The following is a 19,473-nucleotide window of genomic DNA, read 5'->3' as shown; positions in this document are numbered from 1 at the left end:
GTCAAGACGCAGAGCGTCATGGGGCATGCGCGGGTTTTTAATGTTCAGTCATTTTAGCTTTTAGCTTTTTGAGCTTTTAGCTTATGTTTACTTTGATTTAAACGATGCTTTAAATCAAATAAAGCATTCTATAACACATGTACGCTAAACAACACTAAAGTAAGCATTCCGTTGTCAATCTGGGAAATGTAGTTCTTCCCGCTAAACGTAGCGCCTCATCTCTTACGTCATCTTTGTGTCATGTAGCTAGTTACCAGCAGCACTTATCGGATAAGGTGTGTATTTTATACCTGTATAAATGACTCCATCGTACAAACTGAGTGAGCGTCAAATGTCGTGATACCTTATTATCAATATTTTTTTGATCATGCTAGAACTGTTAGCTCAGCAATCCCTCAGGTAGCCGTTTGTTTGAACTTTAAGTAGCACTCTGTAACACTTTAGCTAGCATTTAGCATCTGAAGCAGCAGCTGTATGTGGTCTGAAAACGCTATCTGACAGGTACGAGATCACACCTGTTACCTTTAATTAGCATGATGCGACGTCATTATTCGGGTGTAAGTTACAGTGTGTTGTTTCTGTTTTGTGTGTTATGTTACAGGTGTGTGTGTGTTGTTGTTGCAGATGTGTTTCCTTCTCAAAGTGTGTGTTGTAACAGGTGTGATTCTCATACCGTGTTAGTGTTAATATATGATACCGCACCTTTAAACATTGATTCTGGTAAAAAATCGATATCGATACCTGTTTGATACCATGGCAACAAGAATATCCAGTGTGTCTGTTATTGTTGCAGTGCGTCTATTGTCACAGTGCGTCTATTGTCACAGTGTGTCTGTTGTTACAGTGTGTCTGTTGTTACAGTGTGTCTGTTGTTGTTACAGTGTGTCTGTTGTTACAGTGTGTCTGTTGTTGTTGCAGTGTGTCTGTTGTTGTTGCAGTGTGTCTGTTGTTACAGTGTGTCTGTTATTGTCACAGTGTGTCTGTTGTTGTTGCAGTGGGTCTATTGTCACAGTGCGTCTGTTGTCGCTACAGTGTGTCTGTTGTTGCAGTGCGTCTATTGTCACAATGTGTCTGTTGTTACAGTGTGTCTGTTGTTGTTACAGTGTGTCTGTTGTTGTTACAGTGTGTCTGTTGTTGTTGCAGTGTGTCTGTTGTTACAGTGTGTCTGTTGTTGTTACAGTGTGTCTGTTATTGTTGCAGTGGGTCTATTGTCACAGTGCGTCTGTTGTCGCTACAGTGTGTCTGTTGTTGCAGTGCGTCTATTGTCACAGTGTGTCTGTTGTTACAGTGTGTCTATTGTCACAGTGTGTCTGTTGTTACAGTGTGTCTGTTGTTGTTACAGTGTGTCTGTTGTTACAGTGTGTCTATTGTCACAGTGTGTCTGTTGTTACAGTGTGTCTGTTGTTGTTACAGTGTGTCATTGTTGCAGTGCGTCTATTGTCACAGTGCGTCTGTTGTCACAGTGTGTCTGTTGTTACAGTGTGTCTGTTGTTACAGTGTGTCTGTTGTTGTTACAGTGTGTCTGTTGTTGTTACAGTGTGTCTGTTGTTGCAGTGCGTCTATTGTCACAGTGTGTCTGTTGTTACAGTGTGTCTGTTGTTGTTACAGTGTGTCTGTTGTTACAGTGTGTCTGTTGTTACAGTGTGTCTGTTGTTGTTGCAGTGTGTCTGTTGTTACAGTGTGTCTGTTATTGTCACAGTGTGTCTGTTGTTGTTGCAGTGCGTCTATTGTCACAGTGCGTCTGTTGTCGCTACAGTGTGTCTGTTGTTGCAGTGCGTCTATTGTCACAGTGTGTCTGTTGTCACAGTGTGTCTGTTGTTACAGTGTGTCTGTTGTTGTTACAGTGTGTCTGTTGTTGTTACAGTGTGTCTGTTGTTGTTGCAGTGTGTCTGTTGTTACAGTGTGTCTGTTGTTGTTACAGTGTGTCTGTTATTGTTGCAGTGCGTCTATTGTCACAGTGCGTCTGTTGTCGCTACAGTGTGTCTGTTGTTGCAGTGCGTCTATTGTCACAGTGTGTCTGTTGTTACAGTGTGTCTGTTGTCACAGTGTGTCTGTTGTTACAGTGTGTCTGTTGTTGTTACAGTGTGTCTGTTGTTGTTACAGTGTGTCTGTTGTTGTTGCAGTGTGTCTGTTGTTACAGTGTGTCTGTTGTTGTTACAGTGTGTCTGTTATTGTTGCAGTGCGTCTATTGTCACAGTGCGTCTGTTGTCGCTACAGTGTGTCTGTTGTTGCAGTGCGTCTATTGTCACAGTGTGTCTGTTGTTACAGTGTCTATTGTCACAGTGTGTCTGTTGTTACAGTGTGTCTGTTGTTGTTACAGTGTGTCTGTTACAGTGTGTCTATTGTCACAGTGTGTCTGTTGTTACAGTGTGTCTGTTGTTACAGTGTGTCTGTTGTTGTTACAGTGTGTCATTGTTGCAGTGCGTCTATTGTCACAGTGCGTCTGTTGTCACAGTGTGTCTGTTGTTACAGTGTGTCTGTTGTTACAGTGTGTCTGTTGTTGCAGTGCGTCTATTGTCGCAGTGCGTCTGTTGTCACAGTGTGTCTGTTGTTACAGTGTGTCTGTTGTTGTTACAGTGTGTCTGTTGTTGTTACAGTGTGTCTGTTGTTGTTGCAGTGTGTTTGTTGTTACAGTGTGTCTGTTGTTGTTACAGTGTGTCTGTTGTTGCAGTGCGTCTATTGTCACAGTGCGTCTGTTGTCACAGTGTGTCTGTTGTTACAGTGTGTCTGTTGTTGTTGTTACAGTGTGTCTGTTGTTACAGTGTGTCTGTTGTTGCAGTGTGTCTATTGTCACAGTGTGTCTGTTGTTACAGTGTGTCTGTTGTTGTTACAGTGTGTCTGTTGTTGTTGCAGTGTGTTTGTTGTTACAGTGTGTCTGTTGTTGCAGTGTGTCTGTTGTTACAGTGTGTCTGTTGTTGTTACAGTGTGTCTGTTGTTGTTGCAGTGTGTCTGTTGTTACAGTGTGTCTGTTATTGTCACAGTGTGTCTGTTGTTGTTACAGTGTGTCTGTTGTTGTTGCAGTGTGTCTGTTGTTACAGTGTGTCTGTTGTTGTTGCAGTGTGTCTGTTGTTGCAGTGTGTCTGTTGTTACAGTGTGTCTGTTGTTGTTACAGTGTGTCTGTTATTGTTGCAGTGCGTCTATTGTCACAGTGCGTCTGTTGTCGCTACAGTGTGTCTGTTGTTGCAGTGCGTCTATTGTCACAGTGTGTCTGTTGTCACAGTGTGTCTGTTGTTACAGTGTGTCTGTTGTTACAGTGTGTCATTGTTGCAGTGAGTCTATTGTCACAGTGTGTCTGTTGTTACAGTGTGTCTGTTGTTGTTACAGTGTGTCTGTTGTTGCAGTGTGTCTGTTGTTACAGTGTGTCTGTTGTTACAGTGTGTCTGTTGTTGTTACAGTGTGTCTGTTGTTACAGTGTGTCTGTTGTTGTTACAGTGTGTCTGTTGTTACAGTGTGTCTGTTGTTGTTGCAGTGTGTCTGTTGTTACAGTGTGTCTGTTGTTGTTACAGTGTGTCTGTTGTTGTTGCAGTGTGTCTGTTGTTACAGTGTGTCTGTTGTTACAGTGTGTCTGTTGTTGTTACAGTGTGTCTGTTGTTACAGTGTCTGTTATTGTTGCAGTGCGTCTATTGTCACAGTGCGTCTGTTGTCGCTACAGTGTGTCTGTTGTTGCAGTGCGTCTATTGTCACAGTGTGTCTGTTGTCACAGTGTGTCTGTTGTTACAGTGTGTCTGTTGTTGTTACAGTGTGTCATTATTGCAGTGCGTCTATTGTCACAGTGTGTCTGTTGTTACAGTGTGTCTGTTGTTGTTACAGTGTGTCTGTTGTTGTTGCAGTGTGTCTGTTGTTACAGTGTGTCTGTTGTTACGGTGTGTCTGTTGTTGTTACAGTGTGTCTGTTGTTACAGTGTGTCTGTTGTTGTTGCAGTGTGTCTGTTGTTACAGTGTGTCTGTTGTTGTTACAATGTGTCTGTTGTTACAGTGTGTCTGTTGTTGTTGCAGTGTGTCTGTTGTTACAGTGTGTCTGTTGTTGTTGCAGTGTGTCTGTTGTTACAGTGTGTCTGTTGTTGTTGCAGTGTGTCTGTTGTTACAGTGTGTCTGTTGTTGTTGCAGTGTGTCTGTTGTTACAGTGTGCCTGTTGTTGTTACAGTGTGTCTGTTATTGTCACAGTGTGTCTGTTGTTGCAGTGTGTCTGTTGTTGCAGTGTATCTGTTGTTTTTATAGTGTGTCTTTTGTTGCAGTGTCTGTTGTTGCAGTTTGTCTGTTGTCACAATGTGTCTGTTGTCGTTACAGTGTGTCTGTTGTCACAGTTTGTCTGTTGTCACAGCGGTCTGTTGTCGTTACAGTGCATCTATTGTCGTTACAGTGTGTCTGGTGTTACAGTGTGACTGTTGTTGTCGCAGTGTGGCTGTTGTTGCAGTATGTCTGCAGTATGTCTGCAGTCATCGCAGTGTGTCTGTTTTTGCAGTGTCTGTTGTTGCAATGTGTCTGTTGTTTTACAGTGTGTCTGTTGTTGCATTCTTTCTGTTGTCGCAGTGTCTGTTGTTGCTGCATTCTGTCTGTTGTTGTTGCAGTGTATGTTGATGTTACAGGGTGTCTAGTTACAGTGTGTCTGTTGTTTTTGCAGTGTGTCTGTTGTTTTTGCAGTGTGTCTGTTGTTTTTGCAGTGTCTGTTGTTGTTGGAGTGTCTGTTGTTGGAGTGTCTGTTGTTGTTGCAGTGTGTATGTTGTTCTTACAGTGTGTCTGTTGTTGCAGTGTGTCTGGTGTTACAGTGTGTCTGTTGTTTTTGCAGTGTGTATGTTGTTTTTGCAGTGTGTATGTTGTTCTTACAGTGTGTCTGTTGTTGCAGTGTCTGTTGTTGCAGTGTGTCTGATGTTACAGTGTGGCTGTTAAGATTAAGATTTACTTTATTGATCCCGCAAGGGGAAATTTCTGTTTGTTGTTGCAATATGTCTGTAGTCGTCGCAGTGGGTCTGTTGTTGCAGTGTGTCTGTTGTTTTTACAGTGTGGTTGTTGTTACAGTGTGTCTGTTGTTAGTGTGTCTGTAGTGACAGTGTGTCTGTAGTTGTTGCAGTGTCTGTTGTTGTTGCAGTGTGTCTGTATTTACAGTTTCTGTAGTTACAGTGTGTCTGTAGTTGTCCCAGTGTGTCTTTTGTTGAAATTTGTTTTTGTATCCTGCAGGTATGGCGGGGCTGTGGAGCGGTCAGGACTCGGTGTCAGAGTACCTGGATCAGAACCCTGAGCTGGCGCAGTGGGTGGAATCGTTCAGAGGTTACTGTGAGACTAATAAACAGTGGTTGGCCCGCAGAGAGTTCATCCTCAGGAACATGGAGGCCTTTCCCACCGTGCAGCCAGGACAGGTGAGCTCCAGCCTGGACCGACTACTGTCTCTGTCCATGGTGTGGACCAACCACGTGTTCCTGGGCTGCTGGTAAGAACAGCTGAACACTTGACACAACACTGTGATGGACCACAGACAGTAAAGGTGACGAGTTGTGTGTCTGTGCTCCTCTTCCAGTTATCCTCAGGCTGTGATGGAGAAGATCAGGGAGATGGGAGAGGGAATTGTAGTCCATGAAGCTCCTGTTCATAAAACTACAAAAGATTTATCATCTAAAGGAAAACGCAGCTCCTGCTCAGGTAAAAACAGATTTTTGTTTTCTTGTTTCAATCCTCACAACATGATGTGTTATGTGTCTGATTTGTTTGTTGTGTGTGTGTGTGTGTGTGTGGTGTGTCATGTGTTGTCCTGCAGACGGCGACACTGACCTCTGTGTAAAGAAGGTGAAATGTGGTGTTGGTCAGAAATCTGGACCCCTCCCTCAGGCTCCAGCAGAGCACCAACCGTTCTTTAATCGCCTCTATAAGGCCGTGGCTTGGAAGCTGGTGTCCGCGGGGGGCTTTGGCCCCAACCTGGACCACTGTGAGATCCTGAGGAGCTGTGTGGAGTCGTGCAAACAGACCCTCACCTGCGTGTTCGTTCCACTGAAAGACATAACCGGCCTGCCCGCCGGGCGCGCTCAGAAGGAGGGATACGTGTGTGAGATCCGCTGTCAGACAGTCTACATGGGGACGGGTTACGGGCGGGACGAGACCGCCGCCAAAGCAATGGCGTCCAAAGAGGCGTTAAAGGTTTTTCAGGGCAGGAAGGTGACGGTGAAGATCTGCAGACGAAGGTTCAATGGAAGAGATGTGGACGACCTGGTGCTGCTGGACGAACAGCCCCACAGCCAGGGCTTCCCCCCCGCCCTCAGCTACCCCTTTACAGAGCACGACGATGTCCCCGACCCCCCCTCATAGAGCAAAACAACCCCACCCCTTCATGAATCAGGCTGTATTTGACCCTGTGCACAGTTCACATTAACATCCCTCCTGGTGATCAGGAACACACTCTGTCACCTGTCACTCACACCTACAGGTACCTTTAATGTGTCCAATCACAGCCCATGTCTTTACTCTGATAGCTCTGTTACCATAGAAACAAAGTCACCAGGACAAACTAACAGGTGTGTTGACAGGTTGGATCACCTGTCGGGATCAAAGCAGACTTTGTTATATATGTTTTTATTTGTGATCAGCTTTGATTTGTGTATATTTACCTGAGACGGAGCACGACGTCATCACACCTGTAACCTTTAACCTTTAACCCTCTTTATCCTGATTGAATTAGTTCACACTCCTCCACGTGTTCTGATGATGAGGCGATGGTGTTGTCGTCATGGAGACCAGATGATGCACAGTGGTGTTTTCATGGCAACGTGGTGTGTTGATTAACCTGATTTAAAGAGTTTAAATACAGAGCGGTCTGAAGCTTTGGGAGGTTTTTTTTTATTTCACTAAAGTTTGTCATGTTTCTGCACACACACAGACTGAACTTTACTTTCTTTGATTTGATGGATGTGTCTGATTATGATGAATAAATGTACTTTTGAACACAGTGAAACAGTGTTTGTGCTTCATGTGTTACAGTGCTCCTGTTTCTTTACATTTTTAAATAAAGATTGTTGAAATAAAAAAAACAGCTCTCTGCCTTTAAATAACAACCATCAGGTTTCATAAACACAAACACTCATTACACATATTAATGATGGTGATGATGATGTCACAGGATGTTCAGAGACATGAGATGATTAAAAATGTTCAGATGTCTCATTAAGCTCTGTCAGGGTCACTGGCACTTAATGCTGCTCATGCTCATCATCTTTACACACAGATTATAAACACACACACATTCTCCAGTCTCTGAGGTTTCTATGCCAATTATGATTCATATATATATTTATATATTGTAAATTTCCCCATTGTGGGATAAATAAAGGATTATCTTATCTCAGTGGTTGTCAAACTATGGTAGGTACGCAGGCTCCCTGTGGTGGTACGCAAAGAAATCTCCACAATATAAAAAAAAAACCTGTTCAGCATAAAATGACTTTTTTTTTTGACATACTCTTATCTTATCTGTCTTGTATCTATTGAGTTGTATTTATATCAAATGTGTTTTCCCCTGTAAATTAATCTAGTTTTTGCAACAAACAACTTTAATCTGCCCAAAATTGTTTGTGCTCAGAAGCACACAAATAATGACATTTTTTGATGAAGTTAAATACAACTTACTTTTATCTACAAACCAAATAGGCTATCAGCATAAAGCAGGATTGGTAACCTTTTAAATGTCGCATGTCAATTTACAATATCTGTCGGCTTTTTTAGTGCACCATTTTTTACTGCTGCGCCACGTCTCCCGTTGATAAAAAACATTCTACAATAATTAAACATACTTAACTTTTAGTCTATTATATTGTTGGATATATTAGGCTATGCATTTTAATAAAACCACTGCAAATAAAGAGATAAACACTGATGCTCCTCCTCCTCTCTGCAACTGGGTTTGTTTCCCCGACATAGAGGAAATCATTGAACAACACACACGCACGCAAAAAACAACAACAACCCAAACCGTCCGTCACACGGTCTTGGTGGTTCTAGTGTTAACACTCCTCAGGAGTCGAGAGGGATTAAAAAAAAAAAAAGAGGCAGTTTTGCTATGTTGAACGCAGAGACTTATAATACAGAGGCTCTGATTGCACGGAGCCTGCAGAGCGCGCGCCTGCACGCTCTCTCTCCCCCCGCTCCCTCCCTCTCTCTCTCTCTCCACCGCTCCCTCTCTCTCTCTCACGCAGCAATTTTATGAATAAATGAAAAATTAAATAAGAACAGGTGGGATATATACTTGGGCCCAGGTATCGTCTTTGTGTGGGAAACACTGGAGATTAAATATTCTCAAACAGGTTGTTGGTATAAAGTTTTAATTTTTATTGTGCTGCACTTTTTTTTGATTTGGGTAAATGTCAGAGTTGTGTTAGTTTAAGTGCCAGTTCTAGCGCTAACCCTTAGTAGTCCTATAGTGTGGCTGCCAACAGTCAATAATAAATAACCTCCTGCGTAAAATGTGTGTAGGGTCTACAGTGTATTTTAACATCTACCATGATGGTGGTACTTGGAGAGCCAAATATTTTCGGAGGTGGTACGCAGTCTAAAAAGATTGAGAACCACTGTCTTATCTTATATTGTTGTATACTGCCATCATTTAGTGTTTTATTAAAGCTGGTCCAAGTCTCACCTCCAGAGGGCGTCAGGGTCTATATTTGATTTTAAAGTGTGCATGTCTTTTTTTTTTTTTAAGATTCATTTTTGGGCTTTTGCGCCTTTATTGGAGAAGGGACAGTGGATAGAGTCTGAAATCAGGGAGAGAGAGAGAGTGTGGAATGACATGCGGGAAAGGAGCCACAGGCTGGATTTGAACCTGGATCACCCATGGAGACTACAGCCTCCATACATGGGGTGCGTGCACTAACCACTGAGCCACCAGCACCCCAAGTTTGCATATCTTTTTGAAGTGTGTGTACGTGTGTGTGTCTGTGTGTCTGTGTGTGTCTGTGTGTGTAGGTGTGTGTGTGTACGTGTGTGTGTGTGTATGTGTGTAACAATCCTGTCTGCCTGCAGCTGTTCTGTTGAATGTTTTAAACTCGTCATCTTGGCTGCAGAGAATCCTCACTCACCTGCTCCTCCTCTTCATCATCCTGTTCCTCCTCTTCATCAGTCTAACTCTCCTCCTCCCCCTCCCTCTTTAATTATCTGACAGTGAGCGGCCTGTCCCTGGGGGTCTCCTCCTGCAGGTGTGATCTGTCTCTCTGTGTCCTCCATGTAATCCCTGTCAGATTCAGATGTAATTATCACAGGAAACAATGAGGATGAATCCTGTGTGTGTGTTCAGGAACAAAGACAAACAGTGTGATTATCAGAGCAGCAGCGGCAGCCTGTCTGTCTGTCTGTCTGTCTGTCTGTCTGTCTGTGAATTCAATGTCTCCCACAGTACATTAGAGACCGTAGGTACCACGAGCAGGTCTGATGACCGAAGGCTCTACCTCCCATAGTACATTTAGAGGACATCTTATATATACGGGATTCACCTCTCTTTTCTGTCTGGAGAGGGGTGAAACAGAATCAAGATTAACAGTCTCATCAGGTTCACTTCCGTCATTTTTTCTCCAAATACTTTTCACAGAGTCTTTATTCTCATTAGATTTCATTTTCATCAGAGTGGTGCATCTCACGTCTTTGCTGAGCTCAGAGATAGCCATTTGTCCGTTTACATCCAGCTTGTCATCAGCACTACGCACTCCTGACTGAATACGAGAGTCCTCGTACTCATTGTGAGGCCCTTCTGCACCCCAGCTCCTGATGTCCAGATCAGAATCACCAGAGGTAATTTCCTCTGCTCGCCAGCAGAGAGTGACCCCCAAGACGAGAAGGAGGAGGAGGCTAGCTAGCCCTCCGCCTTTAGCTAAGTTCCTGCTCCAGAGGGAGCAGGTCGGCAGCGGGATGCATGAACCCATTCTGCCTTGCCTTCGACCTTAAGGGCAGTTCGGGTGACCAGTAGCACCTGGAAAGGTCCCTTCCACCTAGGAGAAAGAGAGACTTTGTCCAACGACTTGATTAATACACAATCTCCACACTGCAAAGGGTGAATAGGGTTATCTGAGGATTTGGAAGCCTGTCAGATACCTGTAAATAAATCAAACTTCATTAGTTGTTCTGTTAAGTATTTCACATATTCAGTCATGAATTCATCAGTCCATAACAGTCAAAACTTCATGAGGGCTGAACTCTTTAGTTGTGTTTAGTGTGCTTCAAATCGAAAATGACACAAGTGTGAGTGAGCTGCACCAAAAACAAAACTTAAATTTATAAATACTGTGACTACTTTGTCCTTCACTAGAGAACAGTACCTGATAAGAGCATACAACTCTGCAGTCTGAGCAGAGGTTCCACTAGGTAGAGCCTGTGCTTCAATAACTTCTCAATCTACAAAACCTGCTAGATTTGTGGTGTCAGATGGGCATGATGATAGATAGATGGATGCTCTATTAATACTTTAAGTAAAGTACACCGTTACAGCAGCAACTGCAATCACATTCAAGACACCACACAAAACGAACAAATACCATTTAGACACAACCAGGCATCCCAAGGACAACCGGCCCTAGCTTAGACGAATAATACGCCACTGGACGGTAATGTGATCCATGCTTCTGCACCAAAACACCAGAAGCAAATCCTTCCTTCTCACAAACATTTAGGTGAAACTGCTGTGTGTAGTCCGGCAGCCCCAGCGCGGGAGCTGAGATAAGAGCACTCTTAAGATTTTGGAAGGCTGAGTACATGTTTTCATTCCATTGCACAACAGAGGGTGCAGCATGTCCAGTGGAAGCCCTTAACACAGAGTCCATTGCAGCATACTCAGAAATCCAATGACGACAGTAATTTGTCATTCCCAGAAAAGATAGCAGTTCTTTCTTCATCCTCGGAGGGGACATGTTTGCAAGGAGGTTGACTCTCTCAGGGGACAGCAGCCGCTGTCCCTCGCTTAACACATGTCCCAGGTATTTAACCTGAGGCTGACAGTACTGCAATTTGGCCAGAGAAGCTCTGTGACCACACTCAGCCAGTCTTTCCATCAGTAACACAGAGTCAATTTGGCAGTCCTCTCTCAAAGGGGAAGTGATCAACAAATCATTAGCATACTGCAACAAGGTACTTCCACCAGATAGTTCCAAATCATGCAAATCACGCCTGACACAAAGCGCATAAATTAACCAATGATTCCGAAAATCCCAGTGGAAGCCTGGTCCATGTCAGCTTTCGTCCTTTGAATTTAAAAACAAACAGATACTGGCTATCTGGATGCAGAGGAATGGAGGAAAATCTCAATTTCCATCAATGACTGTATCGTACTTTGAATCTGCAGGCATTGCTGCCAGAATGGAATTTACATCCGACAAATTCAGAACTGAAGGCACAACAATGTTATTTATAGCTTTGAGACCTGCACAAACCTCAATTCATCAGGGCAGCCTGGCTTCGGGTTTGGCAAGATGGGAGTGTTACATGGGCTGATAGTTTCAACCATCAAACCTTTATCAAAAGGGATTGAACTACAACATCGATTCCTGTAATTGATTTCTTTGAGGCAGAATGTATTGCCTAATATTTGATAGTTTCGCATTAGCTTCGAGTTTAACAACATGAGACAGTGTTACAGATTCTCTGAAAATTCCAGAAAACCAACGTAATTTTACTTTTAAACAAAAGTAAATCAAAACTTTATATCTTAAAAAGTCCAAACTAATAAAATTCATGAAAGGTCAAAAACTGGTACGTACTGAGAAACACTGACATAGACCGACATACAACATCTAACAACTAACTCACAACAAGAGGGAAAGAACACTGAGACTAAATAGCCATGGGTAAACAAACACAGGGAAAGACAATGAGGGCAATCAAGACTGGAGGGAAAACACACAGAAATGAAGAAAATACAAGATAAGACACACTTGGACAAGAACTACAATATGAATCACAAAACACTGAAGACACAGAGAACTCAAGAATTTAACAATACTCCCTACAAAAGAGAAACTTTCCAAAATAAAAACATGAAATACGAAAGACGAAAGACTAAACTAGGAACTTTAAAACAAAAAAATTAATTTAACCAAGCAACACTAGGATAGATAAGAGTCTTTAAAACAAGGAAACCTAAACTCTGTCATATACCAAAATATATACCAAAATAAAAACGAAATAAGACCAAATCATACAATATGTGTTAATACTAGCACTGTCTGTCTGTTCAGAGCCTTTCTCTCTTCCTACAACTCCTGCCGGCATATCGGCAGGGTATATCTGATTAAAATGATATGTTTCATGTGTGATAAAATCATCTCTTGTCTGTATGTTGGAGTGTGTTCCATCTAAGGGTGATGTGCTTTTACCTGTAGCAGCATTATGCGTGTGTGGATGTTCTATGTGTTTTCGTTTATCTTTACTTTTGTTGTTATGTTTGTTTTGAGATTCAGTTTTATTCGCTGTTGTGGACTGATGATTCCCCATCGTGCATAAAGCAATTATAGCATTAAACAAAACCAGCAGCAACAGGCACATACAATCAAACATTTAGAACATTGCATAAACATTTCAACCGCATCTGAGTCCACTTAAGCAACCTTTTATCATTTATTTCAGCTTTGCATATTCAGAACAATGTATACGTTTTTTTAATAAAAAAAAACGTGTTGGGTCTGTTAATATTGAACAACTACCAGAGGTAATCACTTCACTGTGCACACAACTCTTATCGCTCTGACGTCCCTATGACTACAGAGTCTTACGTCCCGCCGGACACAGATTTCACCTACTGGTCTACCTATATTGAAATGAATTCTTAGTAATCCACCCCGGAACGTCTCCCCTAGGATATAAGTTCACAGTTTGATCTTATCTGTGTCGAGTCACAGCTCAAAAAGAACAGCTGGCTCAGACATCCGAGACACCCCCACAGGATGCTCGACAGCCCAACTCTCACCAATTTGCAAATACAAGCAATCAATGATTCTCAATCATTGACAATTTATTCAATTTCTATTATATGTAAATATTATTCAACAGCATGTTATCAAGCTTACAATAATTTCATCCGAATTACAGTTTCTTTAGATATCGTCAAACTTAGACATGGCAGTAGCAAAGAATAAAAATTGTTTGCACTTACCAGTCTTTGTTTGTAGATATCCTGTTTCGTGACGCCAAATTGTTGAAGAAATTACTAAGACTTGACTCCACACAATAAGACTCAGTTGACTCAGATGGCTTACGCTGATGAAAGTTTATTGCATCAGATGAATACTCAGAAGGAGACATGATTCAACATCACACTTCTGTACTCGTGTCTTGCTCAATCACATCTCCCGAACTTCTCGAAAGGCATCGCATATATCCTAAAAGACATTATCATTATCAGGGTCATGTCACATTGACCCACCCATTAAACTGTGACGTCTATAACACTGGAGCAGACAACAAGTCTACCAATCATCCTTGCAGATATCAGGAAGAACAGTTGACACTCTCTAAGCTGTACTTGGTGTTCTAATAACAACTGAACTCTGTCAGGTCTGACTGACATTAGAGAACAGTGAATAAACCTAATGACGTCTGTACATTATAATCTAAATAACTACAGAAATTCCACAACAACGAGCAGGAATGATTACTGAAGGCTCTACCTCCCATAGTACATTTAGAGACTGTAGGTACCACTAGCAGGTCTGATAACTGAGGGCTCTACCTCCCATCGTACATTTAGAGACCGTAGGTACCACGAGCAGGCCTAATAACTGAAGGCGTTAGACTCTAGAGTGGCCCTATCAGACTCTAGAGTGGCCCTATCAGACTCTAGAGTGGCCCTATCAGACTCTAGAGTGGCCCCAACAGACTCAAGAGTGGCCCCATCAGACTCTAGAGTGGCCCCATCAGACTCTAGAGTGGCCCTATCAGACTCTAGAGTGGCCCCATCAGATTCTAGAGTGGCCCCATCAGATTCTAGAGTGGCCCCAACAGACTCTAGAGTGGCCCTAACAGACTCTAGAGTGGCCCCATCAGAAACTAGAGTGGCCCCATCAGACTCTAGAGTGGCCCCTACAGACTCTAGAGTGGCCCTAATATACTCTGGAGTTGCCCCATCCGACTCTATTCTAGCTCAAACTCGTCTCTGTAACCTGCTGAAGGTTGATCGTTTCAGTGATGGAGCTGCTCCTAATTCATATGTTCATACTGTTTTGATCTGTTGTCCCCCCTCTGCCCAGCACACCACTGTTACGATGAATAATATGAATAATATCAGCTGTAAAAACATTTTAACATCACAAACTTCAAGTGATCATGTGACTGAATCAGAGAAAATAAGTATGAGTCCACTGCTTTATAAAACATGATTCGCTCTTTATTATGAACATGAATTATGAATGACGGACAGACGCTGATATTAGACTCAAATATTTACAGTTTGTTTACATGACATCACAAATTTTAACTCTTCTTCTCATCACAACAAGCCTCACACAGACTCTCTGTTAAACACCATGTGGTTACTGAGCATGCTCCTCAGCTCTCATTCAAATGTGACCTTTAATAAAAGACGTGTGTGTGTGTGTTTGTATGTGTTTCTCATAAACACTTCAGCAGGAAGAAATTACAGAACGCTCCACGAGGACAGTCACACATCCTGCCGATCCGAGAGCCTTTTCTCACCGCACACTGCTCCCCGACGTCACACTGAGAGAGAGGGAGAGAGAGAGAGAGAGAGAGTGAGTGTTTATCTATTTCTGCATGAATTAAAATCAATCAATATCTAATCTATCATTACAACGTGCTTCTCACCGTGGGGACTTGGCCAAACTTTTTCTCCCATGGAGACGTTTTCTTCGCCTGAAGTTTCTCCAGAACTTCCTGCAGAGCTCCGAGCTGGGCAAGAGAGGGAGAGAGAGAGCCTCAGATTCATCAGGCTCAAGTATCTCAAAGGTAAACAAACCTCACAGGTACGTGAAGGAGTTCATAGTTAACTAAACAGCTGTTTCTCTGAGGTCAGGTTAAATCTCAGGTGTGATCTTACCGGCTGTTTCTCGGAGGTCAGGTTAAATCTCAGGTGTGATCTTACCGGCTGTTTCTCGGAGGTCAGGTTAAATCTCAGGTGTGATCTTACCGGCTGTTTCTCGGAGGTCAGGTTAAATCTCAGGTGTGATCTTACCAGCTGTTTCTCTGAGGTCAGGTTTGGTCCTTTGGAGTAGAAGTGACGCAGTGCTCTGGGGCTCAGCTGGTCCTCGCTGATCGGGGATTTGGTCTCCGTCAGGTGGGCTCTGCTGGATCCTGAAAGCAGCATCAAGCAGAGCAACAGCCTGCAGCTCCTCATGCTCCCTGTGCTCCTCATCGTGTCCAGCCACCCACATACACACACACACCTTTTTATATGAAGCCCCCTCACACACAGCTCCACCCCCCGCTGTGTGTGTGTGTGTCATGCGTAGCAGCCTCCTGTGAGTCACCGCAGAACTTTCCTCAAAGAGTCAACGGAGCTGCAGTGACGAGTTGTTTCTGAACGTTTGGATGGTCTTAAAGACAAACAGCTGATCATGTTATAACTACCTTTCAGATCTTCTTTGTAAACCAATAAAAACATTGATGATGTCATCACAGAGAATCCCCAAAACTTCTGTACGAAAACGTCTTTTCATTGTGTGGAAGAGAGGAATGAGTCCATCTTTCGTCTGAAACACAATGATTCAGCTATGAGTTTTAATGGATTTGTCTATAAATGGGAGAGTGTGTATTTGTAATTTTTCAGATAAACTATTTTCAATATCCAACCAGGGTGGGTTGGTGTTGTTTGTCCAGTGCCTGATGTATAGTAATTGGTCTGATAAAAAGTAGTAGTAGAAATTTGGGACACCCAGTCTCCCATATTGTTTGGGTTTTTGGATGGTAGACAGTTTGATTCTGGGTGTTTTCTCTTTCCAATAGAAATGAGTGACTGTACTATTGAGAGAGGAGAACCAGCTCGGGGGGAGGGGTAGTAGGGATCATTGCAAAGAGGTAGTTAACTTTAGGGAGGATGTTCATTTTGATGGTGGAAATGCGGCCTATTAAGGATAATGGTAATATGTTCCAGGATGTCTGGATGTCTTTTATTTCTTGCAAATGGGGTGTTGTTGAGCTTGAATAATTCATTTAAATTTGGAGAGATACGAATTCCAAGGTATGTAATAACTTTGGCTGAACGTTTTAGGAGGGGGTCCTCGGCCCCAGCATCCCAGTTGGATGTGGTTATGGGAATTTGACCAGTTGATGGAGTAGCCAGACACCTTACTGTAGTTATTGATTAGATTATGGACTGATGGAAGAGATGATGATGGATTTGTGATATATAATAGGATGGCATCAGCGTATAGACTGATTTTGTGGTGATGTGATTTTGATTTGATACCTGAGATATTGTTGCATTCTCTGAACGAAGCAGCTTGGGGTTCAATGAAAAGTGCAAAAAGAAGTGGGGAAAATGGGCATATGCACCTATTTGTAATGAAAACAAGATGTTGCTCAACATTTGGTGTCTAAGACTTAGATTGTTGGTATCAAACAGGGAGAAATATGGTTTGATTTTTACTTAATTCTATCTATTTATGAAAAATATAAAATCAATGCTTCAATATAAAATCACATCATCAGTATTAGTTCACCCTGCTCTCTCTCTCTCTCTATGCTGTATATATAAACAGTATTTATATATATACTGTATATACAGTATACATATATATATATACACTGTATGCACTGTCTAAAAGGTTGATGGATTGAAATGATCTATTGTCATTATGAGATGTGAGTTAGTAGTTCCTATTACATTTCAGAATGTAATAACAACAGTCACTGTTTCATTAACAATTCAGAGCTCAGATTGAATGGTTATTTCCTCAGAGACACATTAAAAGCCTCAGGTTTAAAGCAGATCTATTAAACTCACTCTTAGCAGTAATGATTTCAGTCTGAGACACCTTGAGTAGAGTTGTAAGATGTGTAGCTCAAAAACCTCCTTATTTATCTGATACTGGAGTCAGTGAAATCCCTCATTTCAGCCTCTGCCTGAAACGCTTCAGCTGCTGTCTCTTTAAGGCCCCCCACCCCATGTGCCCGCTCTTCTCTGATTGGCCAGCTCAGTTTGCAGTCACAGGGAAATTTTAGTGAGCATCTGGATGGGTGTCTAAAGTTAGACATTTTAACATGGGGCTCTATGGGGACTGACTCACTGCAGGAGACAGACTCTAGTGGACACTGGAGGAACTGCAGCTGTAAAGTTTGACATTTTAACATGGGGCTCTATGAGGACTGACTCACTGCAGGAGACAGACTCTAGTGGACACTGGATGAACTGCAGTTGTAAAGTTGGACATTTTAACATAGAGCTCTATGAGGACTGACTCACTGCAGGAGACAGACTCTAGTGGACAGTGGAGGAATGGCATCTTTAGGACTCTAGAATCAGCTTCATTTTTCAACACTGTAAGTTGGCAGCTTGATCTTTAATCATTAACTGAATAAAACATTTGATTGTGAATTAAAATGCGTTGAACTGAACTAAAAACATTTCATGTGGCGTTGATGTTATTTTATTTATTTCAAACCACCAAGCCTCTAGCAAAGCACACACACACACACGCCTCCACACACACACACGTTACCTGTTATAATCCTGTCTCTTATTCGTTAATGATCATGATCTCTGCTCTGATCTCTGCTGTGTGTTTGTTCAGACGAAGTTGTGAGCGGCTGCAGGCTGCATGACTCATGTCTCGCTGCACTTTTAATGAATGAGACTTCACTGTAACATTTCATTCAGTTTGAGCAGGCCGTTTCCTTCACATCCACCATCATTAGTCTGTGAACTAACTCTGACTCCGCTGCTTCGGGCTCACATCCTGCAGGAGAACCTTCCCTCATTTAAAGCCGAGGACGTCAGCTCATTTACCTCCATCTGACTGACATTATTACCAAATCTTATTAAGTTCCCCCTCGTAAACATGAGCCTGAGAGAGGAGTGCTGCCGTTCATTTTGGTCATGAGGGAGAGAGATGTGAAGTTTTTATGGCCACCAAAAGGTGCTAATGATGAGAAGATGATGTAGATGAACACTCGTTGAATGGTAAATGGTAAATGGACTTGAGCTTATATAACGCTTTTCTAGTTGAACAGGTGATAGTTGAGAACTGACATGGCGTCATGGTCTGTGAGTCAGCACACAGTTTTTCCTAAAGAGCTGATAAGGGATGTTCCTTCTGACTCATTTCACTGTCAAACACAAGTTTAAATTCAGAGTATCTGACCCGTCTAAAAACAGGCTCTCTCTGCAGTCATTGTTGTAATGAACTGTCAAGTTTCAGAGCGAGAAGGACCACAGTGTCCTCAAGTAAACAGGTTTAACAAGTGTGGCTAATGTTAGCAGTGCTAGCACCAGCCTTCAGGTTAGCAACCACAACATTTGAAAGAAGACATCTTTTGCACAAAAAAGGTGAGTACGAGTGGAACGAGTCCATCAAAAATTACATTGGCAACATCAGGATTTATGCATCAACCAACATTAAGCTAACTTGTGACAGTAACAGTGAGTCAGCAATATCATGTTATTTCTGCTTTAAAGTTAGACATTTTAACATGGGGCTCTATGGGGACTGACTCACTGCAGGAGACAGACTCTAGTGGACACTGGAGGAACTGCAGCTGTAAAGTTAGACATTTTAACATAGAGCTCTATGAGGACTGACTCACTGCAGGAGACAGACTCTAGTGGACAGTGGAGGAACTGGAGTTTATGGTACATGTTTATATCTCTGGAGGTTCTCTTGTCAATGACAACCTGCTGACTGTGAAGGTCAAATGACCCTCATCAGGTGACCTCTTGTTTCATTGATTCCAGTTTTCTTTTCAATGTTTTTTAATTTAAAGTCGGCTGTTTCCTGTCAGGTTAATGAGTTCAAACTGTGAGTGTGAATTTATCAAAGTGTGAAGAATCGACAGCCGTTTTAATGAGTCTGTGAGCTGATATACAGTGTGTGTGTGTGTGTGTGTGTGTGTGTGTGTGTGTGTGTGTGTGTGTGTGTGTGTACATGTGAGTCATTGTTTTGTCTCATTACTTCTTGATAACTCAAATGTTTTTTTCCTTCTGTCCACTGAGCTTCCATCTCTCCATCTCGCTCTCTCTCCCCCACCCTCTCTCTGTTTTTGTCTGATAGAGGGATTGAGGTGTTTGTAAACAACAGCTGTTTGAAGTGAATAAATTATTCATGAATAATGAAGGCGATAATGAAGGTGCTTTATGAGATTTAATTTCTTTGTTCAGGGAGAGTTAATGAAACAACACGCAGGGCTTTGAAGGAGCATGTCCAGTGTTGAGCTCTGATTCTTTTAAATAACCATATTTTTTTAACTATTATTATAATTATCTCTGTTTGTCTGTATGTTCCTGCAGTCTCTGTATACGTTTAAAGTCCAAAGACACTCAAACATTCAAACACTACTATATTACAGAGTC

General features: G+C 42.3%; 2 protein-coding genes across 3 annotated transcripts; one reads left to right on the top strand and one right to left on the bottom strand.

The window, feature by feature from the left end:
- Nucleotides 1-129: 129 nt before the first annotated feature.
- Nucleotides 130-6,930, top strand: cdkn2aip (CDKN2A interacting protein). 2 transcript variants are annotated; one of them, XM_061043680.1, is made up of 4 exons: nucleotides 130-275; nucleotides 5,175-5,424; nucleotides 5,512-5,633; nucleotides 5,749-6,930. In XM_061043680.1, the coding sequence occupies exons 2-4, from the start codon at nucleotides 5,177-5,179 to the stop codon at nucleotides 6,291-6,293; spliced, it is 915 nt and encodes a 304-aa protein (XP_060899663.1). In that variant the 5' UTR covers nucleotides 130-275; nucleotides 5,175-5,176; the 3' UTR covers nucleotides 6,294-6,930. The 2 variants fall into 2 exon arrangements, with proteins under 2 accessions (XP_060899663.1, XP_060899667.1); XM_061043684.1 differs by lacking the exon at nucleotides 130-275 and adding an exon at nucleotides 310-501.
- A 7,449-nt stretch (nucleotides 6,931-14,379) lies between these two features.
- cart3 (cocaine- and amphetamine-regulated transcript 3) lies at nucleotides 14,380-15,360 on the bottom strand. The gene is made up of 3 exons (XM_061046471.1): nucleotides 15,142-15,360; nucleotides 14,775-14,858; nucleotides 14,380-14,669 (listed from the first exon to the last, which is right to left on the bottom strand). The coding sequence occupies exons 1-3, from the start codon at nucleotides 15,319-15,321 to the stop codon at nucleotides 14,562-14,564; spliced, it is 372 nt and encodes a 123-aa protein (XP_060902454.1). The 5' UTR covers nucleotides 15,322-15,360; the 3' UTR covers nucleotides 14,380-14,561.
- Between the last annotated feature and the right edge of the window lie 4,113 nt (nucleotides 15,361-19,473).

This window comes from Labrus mixtus, chromosome 1, assembly GCF_963584025.1.
Source record: "Labrus mixtus chromosome 1, fLabMix1.1, whole genome shotgun sequence".
In the NCBI taxonomy this organism is placed as follows: domain Eukaryota; kingdom Metazoa; phylum Chordata; class Actinopteri; order Labriformes; family Labridae; genus Labrus; species Labrus mixtus.
This window is presented reverse-complemented; position numbering and strand designations above follow the sequence as displayed.